The sequence below is a fragment of the Wyeomyia smithii genome, chromosome 3 (genome assembly GCF_029784165.1).
Source record: "Wyeomyia smithii strain HCP4-BCI-WySm-NY-G18 chromosome 3, ASM2978416v1, whole genome shotgun sequence".
In the NCBI taxonomy this organism is placed as follows: Eukaryota; Metazoa; Arthropoda; class Insecta; order Diptera; family Culicidae; genus Wyeomyia; species Wyeomyia smithii.
This window is the reverse complement of record NC_073696.1, coordinates 138,953,968-138,974,998: the sequence shown is the minus strand read 5'-3', so window position 1 is coordinate 138,974,998 and position 21,031 is coordinate 138,953,968. Positions and strand designations below refer to the sequence as shown.

The following is a 21,031-nucleotide window of genomic DNA, read 5'->3' as shown; positions in this document are numbered from 1 at the left end:
CAGATTCCCGATGAGCATGTCCTATTCTCTTTGGATGTCAAGTCGCTGTACACGAATGTTCCAGTACAATATGCGTTGGAGTGTATAGGGGAAAGGTGGAGTGAGGTGGAGGAGCACACGAAGATCGACAGACGAAGTTTCCTGGCAGCGGTTAAGTTGGTATTGGATTCAACGTACTTCACCTATCGTGGAATCTACCATATGCAAAAATTCGGAGTACCAATGGGATCGCCTCTATCGCCGGTGATAGCCAACCTTGTGATGGAGCGCCTGGAACAGGAGTGTATGTACAAGGCAGAGCAGAAACAAATAGGTATGCTGGTGTATAGGCGGTACGTAGATGATTGTTTTTGCATCGCACGGGAGGATCATGTTGACCAAATTTTGGCAACATTTAATGATCATGTTCACGACAGGCTTCAGTTTACCGTGGAAAGGGAGGAAAGTGGTCGGCTTAAATTCCTGGACACGATGTTAACTAGAAGAAACGGAATTGTGGAGAAGAGCTGGTTACCCAAGCAGTAAAAAGGACGGTATTTGGACTTCAACTCTGAAAGCCCATTTACGCATAAGCGCAACACGGCAGTGGCCCTTGTGGACAGAGCAATTAAATTGACTGATGCGGAAAATCGTCCACAGGCGATAAAAAAGGTCAAAAATATACTTAAATGCAACAACTATCCTGAGTGGTTCGTCCAAAATGTTCTGGTACAAAGGGTACACAAACACTACAACGGACTGCAAAATAATGGTGAAAAAGAGGAGACCAAATATGTTACGACGCCGTATGTTCCATGCTTGAGTGAGAAACTGCAAAAAACGCTCAAAAAGAACGGGTTGACACTACCCGTCAAACCCAAAAATAAAGTAAAATACGTTATTTTCAGCAAACTCAAAGATACCATTCCACCAGGGCAACAAAAAAATGTTGTATATTCTATCCCCTGTGGAACTGGAGATGGAAAAATGTATGTTGGGCAGACGAGCAGAAAGTTGGACACAAGAATAGGAGAGCATAAAAATGACATCAAACGCAAAGACAACCGAACGGGCCTGACACAACACACGCTAGGTGACGGACATGTGTTTGATTTCGAAAAAGTGACGATCCTAGAACGTTTTGTTGACCAGGAAAGCAGAATCACAGCAGAGACATTCCACATCAAGTTGGTTGGCGAACGCAACGCGGTGAACCTCCAGCGTGAGTGCGGAACGTTCAACACCAACTACAATGCGCTTGTGGTAAAGCTACGGCAAGAAACAAACAGCGGACGGTGGAGAGGAAACAAATGCGACGATCGAAACAGCATCACAGCACACCCGCCAGACAGTGATACCTGATCGTGCGGCGCTGAAAGAGGTGACGAAAAGCTGCGGCGATCGAATTGTGAGTTGTGAAAGAAAAAAGCGACAATTATGACAAAACGTTTTTATGTGTTTTTCATGTATTTTTCAAAAATGTTTGTTTTTTAAATAAAATTGCAGGCGTCAGAAGATGGCTGAAACGCAACAGTAGGCCGAAACGTCACGCAAAGTAAGAAATGTTTTGTAATTGTTCATCGAAAAATATCAATTAATACGATACACAAATATCTTTTCATTGCCAATTGCCTCAAAGAGTTTAGGTATGCAAAAGATAATAGCGATTCCACGATAATTACGTATGTCAGATTTACGCCCAGATTTGAAAATAGGCACTAAAAATGAGCTTTTCCATATATTTGGGAAGACTCCAGTTTCCAACGACATATTGAACAGCCAGAACAAAGGAGATGTAAGTTCCTTCGAAAGGTTTTTCATGAGTGCTGGAGGTATTCCGTCAGGTCCAGGTCCTTTGGAAGGGTCTAAATTTCTCAGACCCTGCAAAACATCCTGTACCTGAAGTTGGTTGACACCAATGTTTCTTGGATATTCTGGATAAAATGCAAAATATTCGCGGTCGCGATTTTCTTCGGAAAATGTGGTATAGATTTCCTGGAAAAATTTTGCAAAGAGATTGCAATTTTTCTCCGAGTTATCACCAACATGTCCATCGAGTTGCATTATTGATGGAAAATTGTCTGATTTTAGTTTTGTTTTGACGTAATTGAAGAAGTTCTTTGGACAAGACTTAATTTCTAGTTCAGTTTTTGCATTGAATTCTTCAAATGCATCACTGATGGCAAAGTTCAGTTGATCACATATTTCCAAGTAAATTGCTAGATTTTCACTGCTATTGTGTTTTTTGAAAATTTTGTGGGCTTTTTGTTTGCGGTTTTTCAAATTTTTTATCTGTTTGTTAAACCAGACTGGATGTTTAGTGTTAGCGTGACGTCGTTTTTTCTTCAATGGAATCTCTTGAGAGATGATGTTGTACAGAATTTTGTAAAAGACGCTAACAGATGATGCGACATTTCCTTTATCTCTAAAAATTTGTTGCCAATTGACACAGTTTAATTTGTTTTTAATATTTGCATAGTTCGCGAGTTTGAAATCAAGGACTCATATTCACAGTCGTTGGGTCTTTGATATTCATGTAGAAATAAAGAATATTCAATTGCTGTGTGAAAATTTTCGTTTTTCCACAGTGGGTTAACTGATTCGGTCACACAGAAATCTTCATGGATATTCGTTAAGAGTAGGTCCAAATAGCAATTTTCACGGTTTCTTACATGGTTAATCTGGTTCAAACCTAGTTTAGCAATTTCGTCAAACATGAAGTGCAAACTGATGTTATCTCCAACGACTGGGAGTAGGATGCTTTCGTTTTCAGGGTCCAAGATGAAGTCAGCGGTGTTTTGATTGAAGTCCCCATAGATGTGAATTTTCACTTCTGGAGGTAGTTCAGATAAATTTTTTTCTGCGCAATTAAAAAACTTTTCATACGTAATTTTATTAGCGTTATGTGGAGGAAAGTACACAGAGGCGAATACGTGTGTTTCACCTGCTATGTGCGATTTTATCCAAATGTGCTCGAATTCTTTGAATTTAGGTGCAGCAACAGTTTCTGAATTAAAATTCACAGAGACCGCTATGAGGACTCCTCCGCCTGACTTCTTTTCGGATTCTTGAAGATTCCTGTCATTCCTGAATACATTAAACATATTTCCAAAAATTTCTTCACTTTTGACACTTTCATCCCAGTTTGTTTCAGTCGCCAATATGACTGAAAAGATGAGCCTAAAAGATTGTTGTAAATTTGTTTCATTTTGGCTGGGCCTTTCATGCGACAGAAATTTTGACAATAAACCAAAATTTCAGTCGCATTTTGTATTGGTGAAGAAATTTTTGGGGATATGGTGGTTGACGATGTTTGATGGTTGGTGAGTGTTACCTGTAAGTCTTCTTCTTTCTCATCGAAAGGGGTCGTTATTTCCGAAAACTCGGTTTGTAAAATTTGTCGGTGCTTTCTCTTAGTTGTTGTAGGCGGTGTGTTCGTTCACTGGATAACGATGTCCGATGAGACTGCAGGTCTGCTAAAGCGTCATCGCGTGATATTCCCAGTTCTTCATGTACGTCCAGGGAAATTTCACGTAGCAGGTTTAAGTCAGTTGGTAGTCCTTCAGCTGCCAGCATCACCGATGCACTAATTTTGGTGATTCCTCGAATGCATACCGTTATTGGCTGCTCATGCAGGAAAGCAAGGAAAGTTCGTACCGTATTCATAATTTTGTGATCAAGCAGCCGTGCTTTCAGATAGCGTTTGCCACCAGCAGCGGATTGCTCCGTTAGTCTGACAATCGGTGGACGCATAGGATCTAGCAGCGGAGCAGTATTTTCCGGTTCTGACTGTGAAGTAGTGCTCTGTGTTGTACCTTATTCAGATCGATACGGGTTGATAGTTTCTCCTTTCCTGAAGTTGATGAGTTTTGGAGCAGAAAGTGCAGCTATCGGATGGTCGGTTGATGAGGGTGGCCCGGCGAATTGAACTTTTGCTGTGGCTAGTAATTCTTTGTCTGATGCGTTGATACGTTGATAGTTTTGCGTACCGTTGTGCTGGTTGTTTTGTTTACTGGTATGAGTGATTTGTTGTTTTCTTTTTTTACGGTTTCTTTTGGCTTTTTCGGCAGCTTTTTCTTGTAGTCTTCGAGACCGTTGCTTGGCATCATAAGTGGACCAGTCCTGCTTCCATTGCCATTTGTTACCCAGAAATCTCCATCCTGGAGATGTGTGGTCCGCTTTCGGGTAGTAAGATTTTTCAGCTAGTTCTTCCTGAAGATTTTTTTGAGGTTTTGTACTGCATGTGTTGGTCACCTGAAGATTGGAGACAGTACCTGAGACAAATTTCACCTCCTCGAGTATTTCAGTAAGTTTTGAGTCGTTATTTGTATTAGGTTTCAATGACTCAGCCTCTGCGATTGAACTAATAAAATTGCTAGTCGGGCTTGAAAGCCGTTCGTCAAAATATTTATGTATTTTTTGTGGCATCGTTGAAAACGACTCGCTGATGCCGGTCAATGTCGTGTGCAATTTATTGTCACACGACTTTATGTGCTGCCCGACCGCACTGCACATGTTTTGATTGCTTTTGTTAATCGCTGACAAAGTTTCTTTGACATCATTAAGCAGGTGCTCAATACTGTCGAACAATTCTGACACTAAGTAGAATTTTTTCATATCCGCGGCAATTCGATGATTGGCGTCCGTCTGTCGATGTATTGCCTCCACAAGCTGCTCCTGTTGATGAAGCAGCTTCCGTACGTCAGCTTCCTTCCGGAGAATTTCTTGACATTCCGTACACACTGGCGCCATATAAGATGTGATGAAAAGTTCGCGGTGTCGTTGTACGCCGATACACGCAGCATGGTAAGTTCTACTGCAGAACTCGCACTTCCAAAGAAAGCGGTCGTCGTTTATGCTGCACGAATTTACACCGCACGGCATGGTTATTTACGTTAATACACTAAGCGGAAGAGTTACGACACGGTCAGCAAAAACACGCGACGTTGTCAAGGTGTGAAAAAAAAAACAAAAAAAAATGTATACTATACAAGTTAATTGCGGAGCGAAAAGCAAACGCGTCCGCGCCCGATGACTGTTCGAGGCGAAAAAAGTAAATAGAGTAATAACATTGCTCAGGTGACTAACCAATGACCTTTTATTTTATCGCGCCTCTGATACTTGGACTCATCCAAGACCATTTTTACAATTTGGCAGAAAAATGCTGGTCTCTAAAACCAAATGAAATAAATTGATTTGAATTTCACAATCACGCTGAAGTGCTGTAATTCATCAGCACAAGAAGCAAAATTAAAAACTGAGAATGAGCATGAGCATGATTAGAAGCAAAATAAAGATTGAGCCATAAACTTGCAAGAGTTTCTACAGCAAACAACGTAAATAGTAGAAACGTGAAAATTGAATAGAAATTGATAACTGGAGTTGAATCCTAATCAAATTTCTGGAAATAATCAAAGATCAATCGCTATACAGAAAATCTTTTGTTTACCAAAACGCCGTGTCATTGCTATATCGCCCAAGTTGCTGCTACGATACATCTCCGTTGCTAAAATTTGACCATGCAGCAGTTACCATGTTGTTATCAAATTCCACGCATAAGTTCATACACATTACTGTTTCATTCTTGTAACTTGTGTTGAAACAACGTAAATGTTGCAGTTGGCTCCGCCTCCTGCGCTTTTTGTCATTGTATTAGAAACTGAAATGCAGCTGCAACTTAGTTTCGCATAAGAATTTGCTGCTGTGATGCACAAAATTCATAATCGAAACAAATTTTGCTGCTTGGGAAATCACCTCATGTAGAATTTAATTATCACTGTAAATTATTCAAAACTAAATAAAAATTCGCCATGTTGAAAAAAAATTATTCAGTTGTCAATAAATGGCATTGAAATGGGCACCTCAAAGTTTATCTGAAGAATTTCTGAGCTAGTGAGCCTGAATCATATAATTTTTCGCGCAAGTCTCATTAATTGCAGCAATCAGTTGTAAAATTATCTACTCTATCGTAAATTGCTGGAAATTGTTATTTGAACTGTTATGCTATAGATGGGGATTGCACTATTTGCCCTTGTCTATAGCCTCTTCGCAGCCACTGCCCAAATTAAGATATCTTAGTGCAACTTGATACAAAAGACAGCCTTAAAATAATCCAATTTCATTCTTGTTTTGGATACGGCAGCAAGTGAAACCGCGGTGCCGGTTACAGAGGTAAACTGCATCTGGAGCAAAGAGACTATAAAATTAATTAACCCCAATTGAGTGAATTCCCAAACCTATTCCAAGAAATACATTGACATAAGGCAGGCTGTCGTATTCTACGTTAACTCTGCGGTCGTGTCTTATAAACAACCTCTTCAACTATTTAAGAATGCTTAGGCACTCGGTTTTGTGTGGTAGCTGATAGCGGCTTTCGGCTTGCCCTTTTGGCAAGAGTATGAATGTGAGAATGTGTGAATGATCTGTTTGGTGTACGAAGTTTTTTAGGCATGTAGAACATTTTTTTATTGCCGAGCTGCCAGCTGGGTTGTCGGGTGCGATGAATCTCGTTTTTTTTGACGTAGAACTACGTTTTTCTTTAGCCTACCACATAAGGATGTAAATGGGAAAACTATTACCGAAAAGGGGACGAAGTATGTCCCTTTTTAAATGCTTATAAATCGGTTTGTTTTCAACAGATTTCCTTCATTTCTGCAGCAATTGTTTGGAAAATTATACACGCATCCACCCAAATGTAGAAAATTGTTGATTGATTATGCGAACTATTGTACTATTGATAATCGTCAAGCCTTGTTTAAACAAAAATTACGTCCTCTGATTGGTCGTTATATGATTGCTTTCCAAGCACGGTCGACAGAATCATATACCTTGCAATTGAAAACATGCTTTTTGGCCTATATAAGAGCCTGTTTCAGCCGAAGCCGCTCATAATAGTTCTAGACAGCGACAACAGCAGTCGTCCTCCCGCAGCAGCAGCACTAGCCCTCTGGTTGGTCTCAGGAGCAGCGCGGTTCTTCTCAGCGTGCCTCGCCAGACTGCCATTATTCCCCCGTGTTAGGGCAGCATGAAGATCGTCATCATCAAATCCAATTTTGAAAATGCCTTTTTTCAAGGCAAATAAACAAGTAATTGAAGGGTGAAAATTTCCTAGCATCAACACAAGCAAACATTTTTCGCGGGATCCTAGCAATCAAATTCCGTTGTAGTTTATTTAGTCAATACCCCCACTGTTGGGACAGCACAAAGGCTGCGATCAACATAACCGATTTTGAATAACAAACTGCCCTGTTAGAACGCATTCACAAAGGCAGTTAATTCGAATATGCAGTACTGATATAAAGTCGATGTTATCAATCAGCATGAACAGAATTGCGTCGTCTCTCAACTGCTCAGTTGCAACATGATGCAACACGCGACAGCGACAAACGAAATCGCTTGCTTGATATTGCAAGCCGTAATACGATAGGGGTAATATCGTTGCGTGTGTGAGAGCACCATCGGTGTTTACTAGCTGGATACAAAAATCAAACGCGAATTGTGGAATAATTCGTCTAAAGAACATTAGAGAATGTGACAACTGAACTGAAAGGCGTGGCCTATTACGTAGCACCCTTTGGCTATAAAAGAGTGTTTCTGGGAACACTAGCTACATTCATTAGTCGGAAGGTGAGCTGGATGGACCGTCCACAACGTTGACAGCAGTAGAAGCAGATACAGCACTCAGAAGTAACAGCGTGTTGCGCCTGTGGCTGCCTTCAAAATAAACAAATCACTTGCGCTTGGTCACCATGTCTCAGTAGCAGCGCGATTCTTCTTAGCGTGTCTCGCCAGACTGCCATTATTCCCCCACTGTTGGGGCAGCATAAAGATTGCCATCAGCTAATCCAATTTTTAACAGCAAAATGCCTTTTTCAAGGCAAATAAACAAGTCATTGAAAGTTAATAATTTTTGACAACTCAAGGGAGCAATCTGTGCTGGATAGTAGCAATTTAAATCTGTAGCAGCCGTCTAATTTACAGAATGTGAAACAGCTTTTACAGCTCATGTTTTCAGTGTCTTTATTACCCCACTGTTGAGGCAGCACAAAGCAAGCATTAGTAGACTTTGACTCATTAATGAAACTCCTACAACAATGTACTTGTTAATAGTGTGCGTAGTTCTACGTCAGTTATGCGGTCGTGTCTTGGATACAACCTCCTACTTTTTTCAATTAGGCGCTGCGCGTTTGTTTCCAGTAATCGACAAGTGCGTTTTTCGATAATGTGTTGAAATGTTGTTTCAATTCGTGTTTGAGGCGCAGGACGCAACACAAAATAACACTTTTGACATTTCGTAGAATTGTATCGAATAACACCATTTACTTTAAATTGCGATTTAAGTGTTTGTGATATATGTTTTGAACTGTTCAACCGCGCATGGCGGGTCGGTCCCGTTAGTGTTTTGAGCAAGCCGAGAAAAATTTGACTTGATATATAATTTCATACCATTGCTCATTACGATATGGGACAATATGTTCGGATGCTCTCCCGAAATTTTTCAGAACAAAGTTTCTGTGAGCTTTTGTTTTTCGATTTTTCAAGCTTTTGGGTAAATGTTGCAGCTGAATAGTTTTTATAATTATGAATAATCGTTGTAGCAGCGTGACATGAATACACGACAACTGTACTATGATAAGGTTGGCGGTTTGAGATCGAATTTAGGAACATTTTTTGGCTCAAGTGCATGTTTGCATTTTTATATATTTTAATTTAGTAGAGTATAACGGAAACCTATAACTATTTCTTTGATTGATATTTTAAGGGCTTTGGATGCATGAAATTTTGCCAGTTTTTCAATTTTGATAGATAATCTGTTTATGTCAGTAGGATCGTAGCACTAGCCCCGCAATTGTCCTGTACACTTAACAGTTGGCTGCGAAGTCTGTGTATAATAAACAGAAGGTCGAATTCCGAATCGGAATGTAGTACCAAGGCTTTGCTTTTTTACCTAAGCCCCTTAATCCAACTCCGTAGTACTTACGGGAGTGTCACTGAGTCGGTGGCCTCTCATTAAGTAAGTATTACATCATCAATATCCTTTTTGATATCCCCAAGCTACGGTAAAGATGGGCGTGGCCAGCAATGATGACTATCGGGCCTACTTCAACTCAGATTGGTTTAAATGTTACTCCAAAACATTATACCTGACACAATCCGAGTGGAAGCGTTAGTCATCAGACTGCAATCTAAGAAATATACCATGCTTACGCTACGCTACGCTACGCTCAAAAAGTCTTTTTTTAACGCGACCCATACAAATTTGGAACGCATCCCCTGCATTAAAAAAACTTAGTGTACAGCGCGCCGTTTTGGTGTGACATTCACCATAACGGTGAGCGTCTTGTTACTCCTATTATAGCGAATTTCTTTATTCCATAGGTTCACCTAGTTTTGACTTGGAGCCAACATAACTGCTCTCAAAACCCTTCTTTATTCGCTTGATTTTGACCCAGTACTGACTTGGCATGCTACTGGGAAGCGCACCGTAAATTTTTCAGTTTTAGTCGAACACCGCACGTGCTTAGTTCGTGAATAATTATCTGGCATCTCTTTCTTACTTGCGTCATGAATCGCGATGTCTTTCCCTTATTCCTGAGTGGATTTACGCTGACCCAATGGAATAAAGAAATTTGTTATTATATACAGTGTTCTCCACTTCTCATTTCGCTCATAGGGTAGGACATATATTTTAAGCAGTTTTAGGAGCTACCTGTGCATTGAGACGAAATACTCGAAATGTGTTGAGTGAAATTCAAATATAAGTATATCAATTTATTCTCTTTTTTTTTCTCTGTCAGTACTAGTTTCAGATTGTAAAACTGAGTTAGCAAACTTTAACAATAATTAATTAATGTTCTCTATCGAAGGGCACTATTCAAATCACCCCGAACCTACTTTAAGCAGTTTGCATCTGTTCTGCAGAAGATTTTCTTCAGCACCGAAGCGGCGCCTGCATGGCTGCAATTTTGGTAGATTTTTTTCGATTGATGCTTATTCAAAGATTTTTCTGTGTTAAACAGTATTTTATGTATTGGTAAGACAATTAGGTAATCGGAATGTTTGTTCTAGTCATGAAAATTGTCGATAATGATCAAAATTAAGATGTTTGAGGGACGTTTCCTTCGATTGATCAAAATAGATGCCACTGCTTGAGCCGTTCCTTATTCTACACGCCAAAGAGAGAAAATCGGCAGATTTGAGCATTGAATTCATATATCTGGAATCTCTGATCGCGAGAATGGAAGCAAAAAGTAGTTTTACCACATATATATAACTCTCCTCCTCCCAATCTTTACCCTAGCTACACTCGGGAAAACATATGCCACCGTTCTTTTTTCCAAATTTCTCCTGTTAAAACTTATATTAGGGTTGCTGATATTTTATCGATATTTGATATTATCAATATCTGCTCGTCGCAATATCGATATTTTCGACCGATATTGGTGCATTTGATATTATCGATATTTCGATATTGCGACTCGATATTGCTGTCCGTTATTCTCGGTTGCCATCAGGGGAATGCTGCCGTCAAAATTTTGTCTACCAATCATAAATTTTATCATGGCATCAAAATTTAATTTAAAATGCTTACACACAATATAAGATATTCATTGAAAGTGCACATTATACTGAAAACAAACGTTAAGGCTTGGTTTCTCCATTGATAAATATATTTATTCGAAAATAGGTCAATAGCAATTAAAGGACGTTTCTCTATTTCAGCTATTTTAGGGCAAACCAACTAAAAGTAGGTACCAGAATTTTTGGTATTAGAATCAATTAGGAGACGCGGCTCACGAAACGTCGGTTTAATCTGATTGGAAAATGCACCTTGCGTAAAGCGATTAGCAATCGGCCCGCTGTCCTAACGGACGAGATGAAATAGCAAACACTTCGCCGGAATATGCAATACTAAGGCATGAAACATGCTGAACGCCAACGCGACCGATCGGGGATATTCTTGCCGTAGGTTAATGAACAACTCTACTCACGGCTGTTTATTAACCTTCGGCAAGAATCTCGCCCGATCGCTCACGTTGGCGTTTAGCTTGTTTCAGGCCTAACTGGAAGCCAAACAAAAAATATATGAAAAAAATATCGATAAAATATCAATATTGGCAAGTAATATCGATTTCAAAATTGGTGCTACCTCGAATATCGATAAAACAAATATCGATATTCTATTTTTAATATCGACAATCCTAACTTATATGCTATCTCGAAAAATGATGCTTTACCGTAGACCTACGTTTGGGTCGTTTTCGACCTAATGTTGACGTAGAAAACGTCTTACGGCAACAATTACAGGGACCCAATTTCAATACAGGGATCCAATTTCAAAACCGATAACATCGAGAGCGTCACAAAAATTGTCCAATTTGAAACGTTTTAAATCCAGTCAGTTTCCAACCGGTTTCTGTCATTTTTGCAGCAATCGATTGGAAAATCATTTAAGCACCCGTCCAAATGCAGAAAATTGTAATCTGATTTTTCAAACTATTGTAATATTGAAAATTGTTGAACATTATCGAAACGCAAATGTCGACTTTTGATTGGTCACTTGCTGATTTTCCCTAAAAAGGACGACAGAATGGAATATCTAGTTAGCCGGGAATGCACTCTTAGGGCTATATAAGAGACTGTTTCTCCTCAAGCAAATCAGTTTACTAGCAGCAGGCAGCAGCAGCGGACAACAACACCGATGGCAGTAGGCGAAGTGGATCAGCAGCGGGCAACAACGACGGTGGGGTTAGCTGCAGTTCTTACCTCTTTCAGTTCGGCTTCCCTTCGATCTGATTTGGACCCCACCAGCGGTAATCCGATTCAGATATCGTTAGGTGAATACAACCCGAAACTGAAAGAGAATCGCACCGCCAGGAGATTTGAGAAGCCACCATCATCCAGTCCAACGTATGTAGGGTGTGTGCACATAACGTGTGTGAATATTTGTAGCGTGTATCCCTAATATATAAGGTGTGTGGCTTGCTATATAGCGTGTGTGTATGTTTATGGCGTGTATGCATGTCTGTAGCGCGTGTGGCACCACCACCATATGTCCTTAATATATAAGGTGTGTGGCTTGCTATATAGCGTGTGTGGCTAGCGTGCGTTGCTTGCTATATAGCGTGTGTGTATGTTAATGGCGGGTATGCATGTCTGTAGCGCGTGTGTGCATGTTAATAGCGCGTTTGGCTTGCTATATAGCGTGTGCATGTCTAGCGTGTCTGTGCATGTCTATAGCTTGTGTGGCTTGCTATTTAGCGTGCGTGGCTTGCTTAATAGCGTGTGTGGCTTTCTATAGAACGTGTGGCTAGAGTGCGTGGCTTGCTATATAGCGTGCGTGGCTTGCTGTATAGCGTGTGTGGCTTGCTATATAACGTGCGACTAGCGTGCGTGGCATGCTATATATGCTATATAGTTTATAGCATGTGTGGCTTGCTATATAGCGTGTGTAGCTAGCAGTATAGCGATTGAAATTTTCATATATACATAATTGCTGATGAATCACCTCATGTAGAATTTAATTATCACTGTAAATCATCCAAAACTAAATAAAAAATTTGCCATGTTGAAAAAATATTCACTTGTCAATAAATGGCATTGACAAACACAATGAACCTCAAAGTTTATCTGAAGAATTTCTGAGCAGGTGAGCCTGAATCACATAATTTTTTGCGCAAGTCTTGCTAATTGCAGCAATCAGTTGTAAAATTATCTACGCTATAGTAAAATGCAGAAAATTGTTATTTGAACTGTTATATCATTGATGGAGAATGCACTATTTGCCCTTGTCGATAACCTCTTCGTAGCCACTGCCTAAATTAAGATATCTTAGTGCAACTTGATACAAAAGACAGCCACAAAACAATTCAATTTCGTTCTTGTTTTGGATACAGCAGCAAGTGAAACCGCGGTGCCGGCTACAGAGGTAAACGTCATCTGGAGCAAAGAGACTATTAAATGAATTAACCCCAATTGAGTGTATTCCCAAGCCTATTCCAAGTAAGACATTGAAATAAGACAGGCTGTCGTATTCTACGTTACCTCTGCAGTCGTGTCTTATAAACAACCTCTTCAACTTTTTTTTCTGGAATCGATATGTCCAGAACCGGTTATAATATTTGGCTGAAATTTCTTTACTTTGTTTCTTGAACATTAACGCATCGAAAAAACACCTTCGAATGTTTTCCGCAAGATGGCAGAATACTATTTGTTTTTGGGACTTTTCGATTAGAGAGAGTCGTTTTCGACCCGTCATAATGTAATGTGCGATTATCATGGATATGACACTCCATAGTTCATTGTAGTTCTGTTGTTTACTCCGGAAGAATTATTATCAGCACTATTTCGCAAGAAGAAAAAAAATATTCCGTTGAAATGTCGAGTTGGTGGGAAAATATCGAATGAAGAAATGAGTGGTTTCTCAGAAAAGTCGAATAATGAATTACTTTTCAGCTGGTAGTAATAACGAATATGTTTCCGAAGTCAAAGACAAAGACTCATATTTTATCATTTATATATTTCCCGTATAGTGAAAAATGCACAACGCGAAAAAAGATCGAAATTTGTTCACAGTAAGGTAAAGGGTCTATTATGCCCTATTGTGGTGCCAAACGCAATCATTTAACTGAGTGATTATTTGAAACTTGAAATGAATTAACCCGAATCAGCCCAGAATTTCCCGCAAATCATCTACTTTTTGAAGTAGAATACATCTCTCACGAAATTCGGCTACATAGGGATGTGAAATGAAAATCTAAAACCGAAAAAGTGAAAAATATATCCAATTTCAAATGCTAATAAATTGGTTAGTATTCGATGGATTCCTTTCGTTCTTGCAGCAATAGATTGGAAAATCTTCTAAGATTCTTCCCAAAAGAAGATAATTGTAATTTTATTATTCACACTATTGTACTACTGAAAATAGACAAGCCTTGTCAAAACGAAAAATTCGACTTCTGATTGGTCGTTATATGATTGCTTCCCAAGCACGGTCTACAGAATCATATACCTTGCAATTTAAAACATGCTATTTGGCCTATATAAAAGCCTGTTTTAGCCGAAGCCGCTTATCATTCTCTGCTAGCTTGTTGAGCAGTACAGTAGTTTATTTTCGCTCCGTCCAATTTGTACGTTCGTTCGTAAGTTTGTGTGTTCGCGTTGGAAACCGACGCTACGGTGAACCCTAATATGGGTAAATCAAAAACCAGTTCCAGTAGGGGAAAAAGGCCTCGGCCTGACAATACGCCTGATCCTGCGGCTAAAAAGCTATTGGCCAACAACAGATTCGCTGTCCTGGAAAACGGCACGAATCCTGAAGTAGTGAAGAAGGAGAAAATCCCGCCTTTCTATGTGAAAGGCTTCCCGGAAGGACTAAGTGAAGCAATTGTGTTTTATATCGACAAAAGACTGAAATGCACCATCCGCATGTGCACTGAGGGATACAAACTGATGGTTCCGTCGTTGAATCATTACAAGGCGGTGCAAGTAATACTGCAGAAACACGAAGTGGAATACTTCTCCCCTGACATTGAAGCAGAAAAAAACCCTCAAGGTTGTTCTCCGCGGTCTTCCTGACATGGAAGCTGACACCCTGTTGGAGGAACTGAAGGCAAATGGACTCCAACCAATCCAGATCCACAAGATGACGCGGCACAACAAAGCTCGGAAGTACCGTGATCAGTTATATCTGGTACACCTGGAGAAAAATTCAACGTGCCTGGCGGACCTGCAATCAATTCAAGCACTTTTTCACATTATCGTAGCCTGGGAGCGCTACAAACCAGTGCATCGTGATGTCGCCCAATGCTCTAACTGCCTGCTGTTTGGACACGGGACTAAAAATTGCCATATGGCGTACCGTTGCATCAAGTGTGGCCAATCGCACGCCCCCGATGCCTGCCAGCTAATGGAGACCGCCGATCCGGTGTGCGCCAACTGTGGGGCTGCCCACAAAGCAACCAGTAGAACGTGCCCGAAACACGCAGAGTTCATCGAGATTTCTAAGCGGGCCTCCACCAACAATCAAACAGGTCGCCAAAAGGTGCCCCCAAACAACACAAAGGAGTTTCCTGCCATTGGCTCCCGGCACCCCATACCTTTGCTCGCCCCGCTACCGCTGAATCCAACCACCAAACCAGTCACAGCTGCCTCTACGTATGCTGAAGCAACGAAATACGGCAGCCGTTCACCCCCACCAGGTCTCCAAGGGATCTCGTCCGCAATGACTTTCTCCCAAGCTGCAACTGGCACAACTGAAAACGAACCCATGCTCACCATGGAACAATACGTTTCACTGGTCGTGGAATGCATCAACACTTTTCGCAATTGCAAAAGTAGAACTGAACAACTGCAGTCTGCGGTGATGATCGCTTCCAAATATGGACCGTGAAATCATCAAGATTGCTAACTGGAACGCTTGCTTCATCAGGAACAAGAATTACGAGCTTGTTGACTTCCTAAACGTACACAAAATAGACATTGCAGTCATCACGGAGACGCATCTCAAACCTGAGGTGAACATCTTTCTTCCCGATTTCCGATTGGTACGGCTGGTTCGAGCATATTCTTCTGGAGGAGGTGTGGCTATTGCTCTTCGGCGTGAAATAAGCTGTCATCTGCTACCAAGTTTCCAACTCAAAGTCATCGAGGCCATGGGATTGGAAGTAACCACTGGAGTCGGTCCCATTACCATCATCGCAGCCTACTGTCCTAAGCAAGTCAACGTAAGGGACGAGACGGCAACGAACCTAAGCAGCGACATCATCAAACTGACTCGGAGGCAGGGACAGTTCATCATTGCAGGTGACCTCAACGCAAAACACCAAGCCTGGGGCAACAGTCGACGCAACCAAAACGGCCTGTTCCTCTTCAACGATCTACAAGTAGGCCACTACAACATCCTAGGTCCGGCAGCTTCCACCCGGTTGAGCAGATCCGGAGTACACGCAACCATCGACCTGTTCATCTCCAATATGAGCACCATCACCAACCCGGTTGTACACCAAGAACTCAGCTCGGACCACTTCCCAGTGGTAGTCGAAGTTGGATCCTCTGCTAATCGATTCCAAGTCTCTCGGCGTAACTATCATCGAGTCGATTGGGCGCGGTTCCAGCGATATGTGGACAACGCAATAGACTACAGCGTCCAGCTTGAGTCCTCAGAAAACATCGACCAGTGTCTTCAGTCCATCGATGAGGCGTTATCCCAGGCTCGGGATCTACATGTACCGGCTGTAATGAGTGAGTAACTCTCTGAACCTAGACAACACAACCAAACGATATATCCAATTCCGTAATACTATTAGACGACAGTTCCAGCGCTCTGACCTGCCTCACCTGAAGACTAATATCAATCGTCTTAACAAAATCATCAAAGCCAGGTTGGTGGATCTAAGAAACAAACATTTTTCTCAACATCTTCGCTCCCTCCCAGTGCGTGGAAAGCCTTTCTGGAGACTTACCAAAATTTTGAAAACCAAACCGAGACCTATTCCCCCTTTATTACCCCCAACACCAATCCTCGGTCATTTCCTTCTAACAGCATCTGAAAAAGCCAATGCACTTGGTCAGCATTTTGTCAACTCTCACAATTTGGGTCATGCCATGGTTAGCCCGCACGAGCATGCCGTCCAGGAAGTAATAACTAGAGTCGCCGATCTTCCCTCAGTCATTCCCGATGAATCTAAAACATCTGCTGATGAGGTGTTAGCTGCCATCAAGCGCACCAAGAACATGAAGGCTGCCGGCGTCGATAAGGTCCTCAACCTTGAGCTGAAAAACTTGAGTCGAGAATTTTTCGAACACCTGGCAGCGATCTTTAATAAGTGTCTGGAGCTCAGCTATTTTCCGTCTCGCTGGAAGCGAGCTAAAGTGATCCCCATCCACAAACCTGGTAAGGGCCCTCCCAACGCTAAAAACTATCGTCCCATCAGCCTATTATCGTGCATCTCGAAGTTGTTCAAAAAATTGATTCTTAGTCGCTTACTAGAATTCGTAAACCACAATAACATATTCCTCCCAGAATAGTTCGGGTTTAGACAGGGTCGCTCCACCGTTCACCAACTGACTAGAGTTACTCAAATCCTAAGGCGGAACAAGTCCGTTGGTAAAATATCTGCTATGGCATTGTTGGACATCGAAAAAGCGTTCGATAATGTCTGGCATGATGGCCTGGTGTTTAAGCTGCAGCGATTCAACTTCCCGATCTTCCTCGTGAAGATCATCAAGAATTATCTGTCGAATAGATCATTCCAGGTCTTCCTCAACAACATTCCCTCTGATACGTTTAACGTAGATGCTGGGGTCCCACAGGGTAGCCTTCTTGGTTCCATCCTGTTCAACATATTTACCTCAGATGCTCCTCCCCTTCCGGGTGGTGGCATCCTGTCTATGTTTGCAGACGACACTGCCATTATCTACAAAGGTCGAGTGATCAGAGCTTTGACGCGTAGACTACAAGAGGGTCTGGATGTTTTGTCCGACTACTTCAACAGCTGGAAGATCTGCATCAATGCAGCTGAGACCCAAGCTATTATATTCCCGCATTCAAAATCAACTCGACTTGTTCCACCTACCAATGTGAGAATCCATCTCAATAACACTCCCATCGAATGGTCAAGTGAGGTTGTCTATCTTGGTCTCTCCCTGGACCAAAACTTCTATTTCGTTCACACGTAGAGAAAACTGTTACCAAGTGCAACATACTGACCAAATCCCTCTATCCTCTCATTAATAGGAAATCCACTCTTTCCCTCACTAACAAGCTTGCCGTTCACAAGCAAATAATTTTACCGGTCATAGAGTACGCTCTACCTGCCTGGGAGGGCTGCGCTAAAACCCACCATCTTAAACTTCAGATTGTTCAGAATTAAATATAACGTATGATTCTAAACACCCCTCCGAGGACACGAAACTCTGAGATCCATCGCCTGGCTGGTCTTCAGGTGCTGGAAGAACGGAGAACAAAATCGTTAACTAGGTTCAGAGAGTCCTGCGCCAGGTCACCTCATCAGATCATTCGTGAGCTGGTACCTTAGTTTTAAGTTAATTTTAAGTTATTCGTAGTTAAGTAGGTTATAAAAATTCATTTTTCAATTAAAAACAAGTCCTATAAAGGAAGAACTGTAAAATTCTACACAAATAATGTAAATCTATAGAAATAAGTAACCAGCAAACCTCAGAACAAAGATGCAGAGCCTTGAAAGGCTTAATAATTAATATGTAAACCATATGTAACCATATAAAAATATGAATAAATATACTTTGAGTTAAACGAAGCCGCTCATAATAGTTCTAGACAGCGACAAGAGTAGTCATCCACCCTTAGCAGCAGCACTAGCAGTGCAGTGGATACCAGCGATGGCGGAAAGCGGCCACAGCTGTGGTGTAGCAATGGATGGCGCACTAGTTGCAGCGGATTCCAGCAACGATAGCAGCTGGGCCAGCTGATACAGGGACAGTGGATATCAATGGCAGCGTAAAGCGGCCACAACTGTGGCATGGCTATGGATAGTGAACTAGTTGCAGCGGATCTCAGCATCAATAGCGGCTGATGTAGTGAGGCACTTTAGTGAAATGCAGTCTCTGTGCGATAGTGGGTACTAGTTAATGCATTCAATGAAAAGTTGACTAATTTTGACAACACGTGAGCCGTCTAGTTTTGAGTGTTAAATCAGCTTTTCACTGTTTATTTTATCACAAGGAATACTTTATTTGCCCTGTCAGTGATAACGCGAAGATGTAATCGGCTTCTTATCCGATACCAAATTGAACAACAAATTGTCCTTTTCAGGATTAAATAAAAACCTGATGATTAAAGCGTTAATGTTTTCTCTTGAGCTATTTACATTTTTAAATTTGTAAAAGCTATAAACTTTACTTTATTTCCGTGTCTCAGAACGTACTGAATTATCTTTACTTTCAGTCATGAGCACGACATCCTAAAAAAAATATCTCAAAATTTGAAAATTGTCAAGCTCCCACCATGACAAGCAACTTACTACATTATTGAAAATGGTCAATCCTTGTTGAAGCGCAAAATTCGATTGATCTGATTAGTCAACGTTTATTTACTAGAAAAAATGACTGGCACGCAAGCGTCTGGGTTATCTTTCTTGTAAAAGTAATCTACTTCAACCTTGTGGTCGTGGCTTTGCACACAACCCTCAATCTACCATGATGTGATTTTCTTCTGTCGAGTGCCAACTATTCGTGTTTATGAAAGTATTGCCAAATGTTGTGAATGCCATTGAATTTCTCTCTAAACCAAGAGATGTTCAATGTATCGAATGATGCCATGTAGCATCATTGGGTTGATTTGGGTTTATTTTAGATTTCATTCAAAAATACGTACCTGTTTTGTAAATAGTTGTTGCAATACGCTCCCGGTCCGCTAACTCTCCTTTGAATTTTTTTAAAGGGCATTTTAAATAGATACCAACCACAACATTGCTAGAGTGCCGGATCAGGAATTATTCCTATAACTCATGTTCTGTCTGGTGCTGCAAATGAATAAATTATTAATTGATTAATTTATATTTTAAGTAACCTAAATTGAGAAATTCTAAAAATTTTCGAAAATTCTCAGAGTCTATATCAAATATTTCATAGCAAGATGGATATTATATCATTCATTGCGAGAAGTAGCAATTTTTTCATTGTTCTAGGATTTACTTGTGGATTGGTTCGTGAATTTTGTTTAATGATTCTCAAAAAACGTAATATTTTTTTACGTACGACTACGTCTTACAGGAAAGTACGGTGTTGTTATGACGGAAGCATAGGTACTGTCAACGCAGATTATGCTTGGCAAATTGCAAAGGCTGATTTGTAATGCAATTTCAGTAGTAATGAATAGTGCTCCGTCAAAAGCCTTAGACGCAATTCTGCATATATTACCACTCCATCTAGTAGTACAATTAGAGGCGGAAAAAGTGCGTTGAAACTAACACGCCATAAAGAGGTACCTGATGGAGATCAAAGAGGCCAACTGGCAATCCTCAAAGATTTTCATCTTAGCAAACATACACCAGGTATCGAAGACTTGATGAATACAAAAGCAAACTTCGAAATACCTTTCAAAATCATAGAGACCGAACGGGAAGTCTGCCCAGTCCGCACAAATGACATGTTGGTGAGCCTTAAGAGAAAATTCATATTCGCACGAAGAATATTTTTTGTAAATGGTCAGGAATGCGGAAAAAGCGTCAAAAAGGCGGGGCTTAGAGCCTCATACAAACTTCTGGTAACTGTCACAAGGTGGTTTGTTAGAAATATTCTGCTTTTTCGTATTAAAAACTTGGTGATATTTATAGGAGAAACCAGAAACGTTTCTTATTTTTCAAATTGTCACCGCGAGTCGTATTATCATCAATATATTCATAAATGTCTTTCGTAATAAAGTTCTAGAATAAAATATTTTATTCGTGACCAACTCCTGGACATTACTTTTAAGTTTTTGTTTTATTTCGCCGATCGATAGAAATTAGAAATGACTGAATGTAAATAAAGTAGTCGCCTTAAAGTTGAAATTGCGATAAAAACCAAAGGTTTTTTAAATACAATCTTATTTTCATGATGAAAGTAAATTGTCTATCCCTTAAATTTTTCACGCGCATTCAGAAAATTTAGGATTTAAATAATATTTGGAAATCTTTGAATATTTCTGAAACACAAAAAAATAAATTCATTTCTTGTTTTCAAACATATGTCTGTTCTAATGCAACCTCTGTTCAATACTATTACAAAATATATGAAAATTTTCCTGGAAAATGTATAAATAATATTATGTTATAATTTTGTAATATATACATCTATGGCTTTTATTATTCAACACCCCCATCTTGATGAACCAAAAAAAAAAACAGGTATTTGTCACCAATTAATTTTAATGACCTCTGTAAAAAGATTCATTCTTCTCGATAATGATCATAGATCCTTTCTAGATTCTTAAATAGACATTAATTGATACGGGGACTCTTGTGACAATACTAATTGAACGTTATACTGAGGGAATGTGTGATATTGAACTAATGTTTTCTTTGTTGCTTGA

General features: G+C 40.4%; 1 protein-coding gene across 5 annotated transcripts in view; it reads right to left on the bottom strand.

The window, feature by feature from the left end:
- LOC129727727 (probable serine/threonine-protein kinase clkA) overlaps positions 1–21,031 on the bottom strand; it is a 317,383-nt gene that overhangs the window by 221,280 nt on the left and 75,072 nt on the right. For all 5 annotated transcript variants that reach the window (XM_055685830.1, XM_055685827.1, XM_055685825.1 and 2 more), the window contains one exon: positions 19,334–19,481. In XM_055685830.1, the coding sequence (XP_055541805.1) occupies positions 19,334–19,404 (71 nt within the window). In that variant the 5' untranslated portion in view covers positions 19,405–19,481. The remainder of the gene's footprint in view (positions 1–19,333; positions 19,482–21,031) is intronic.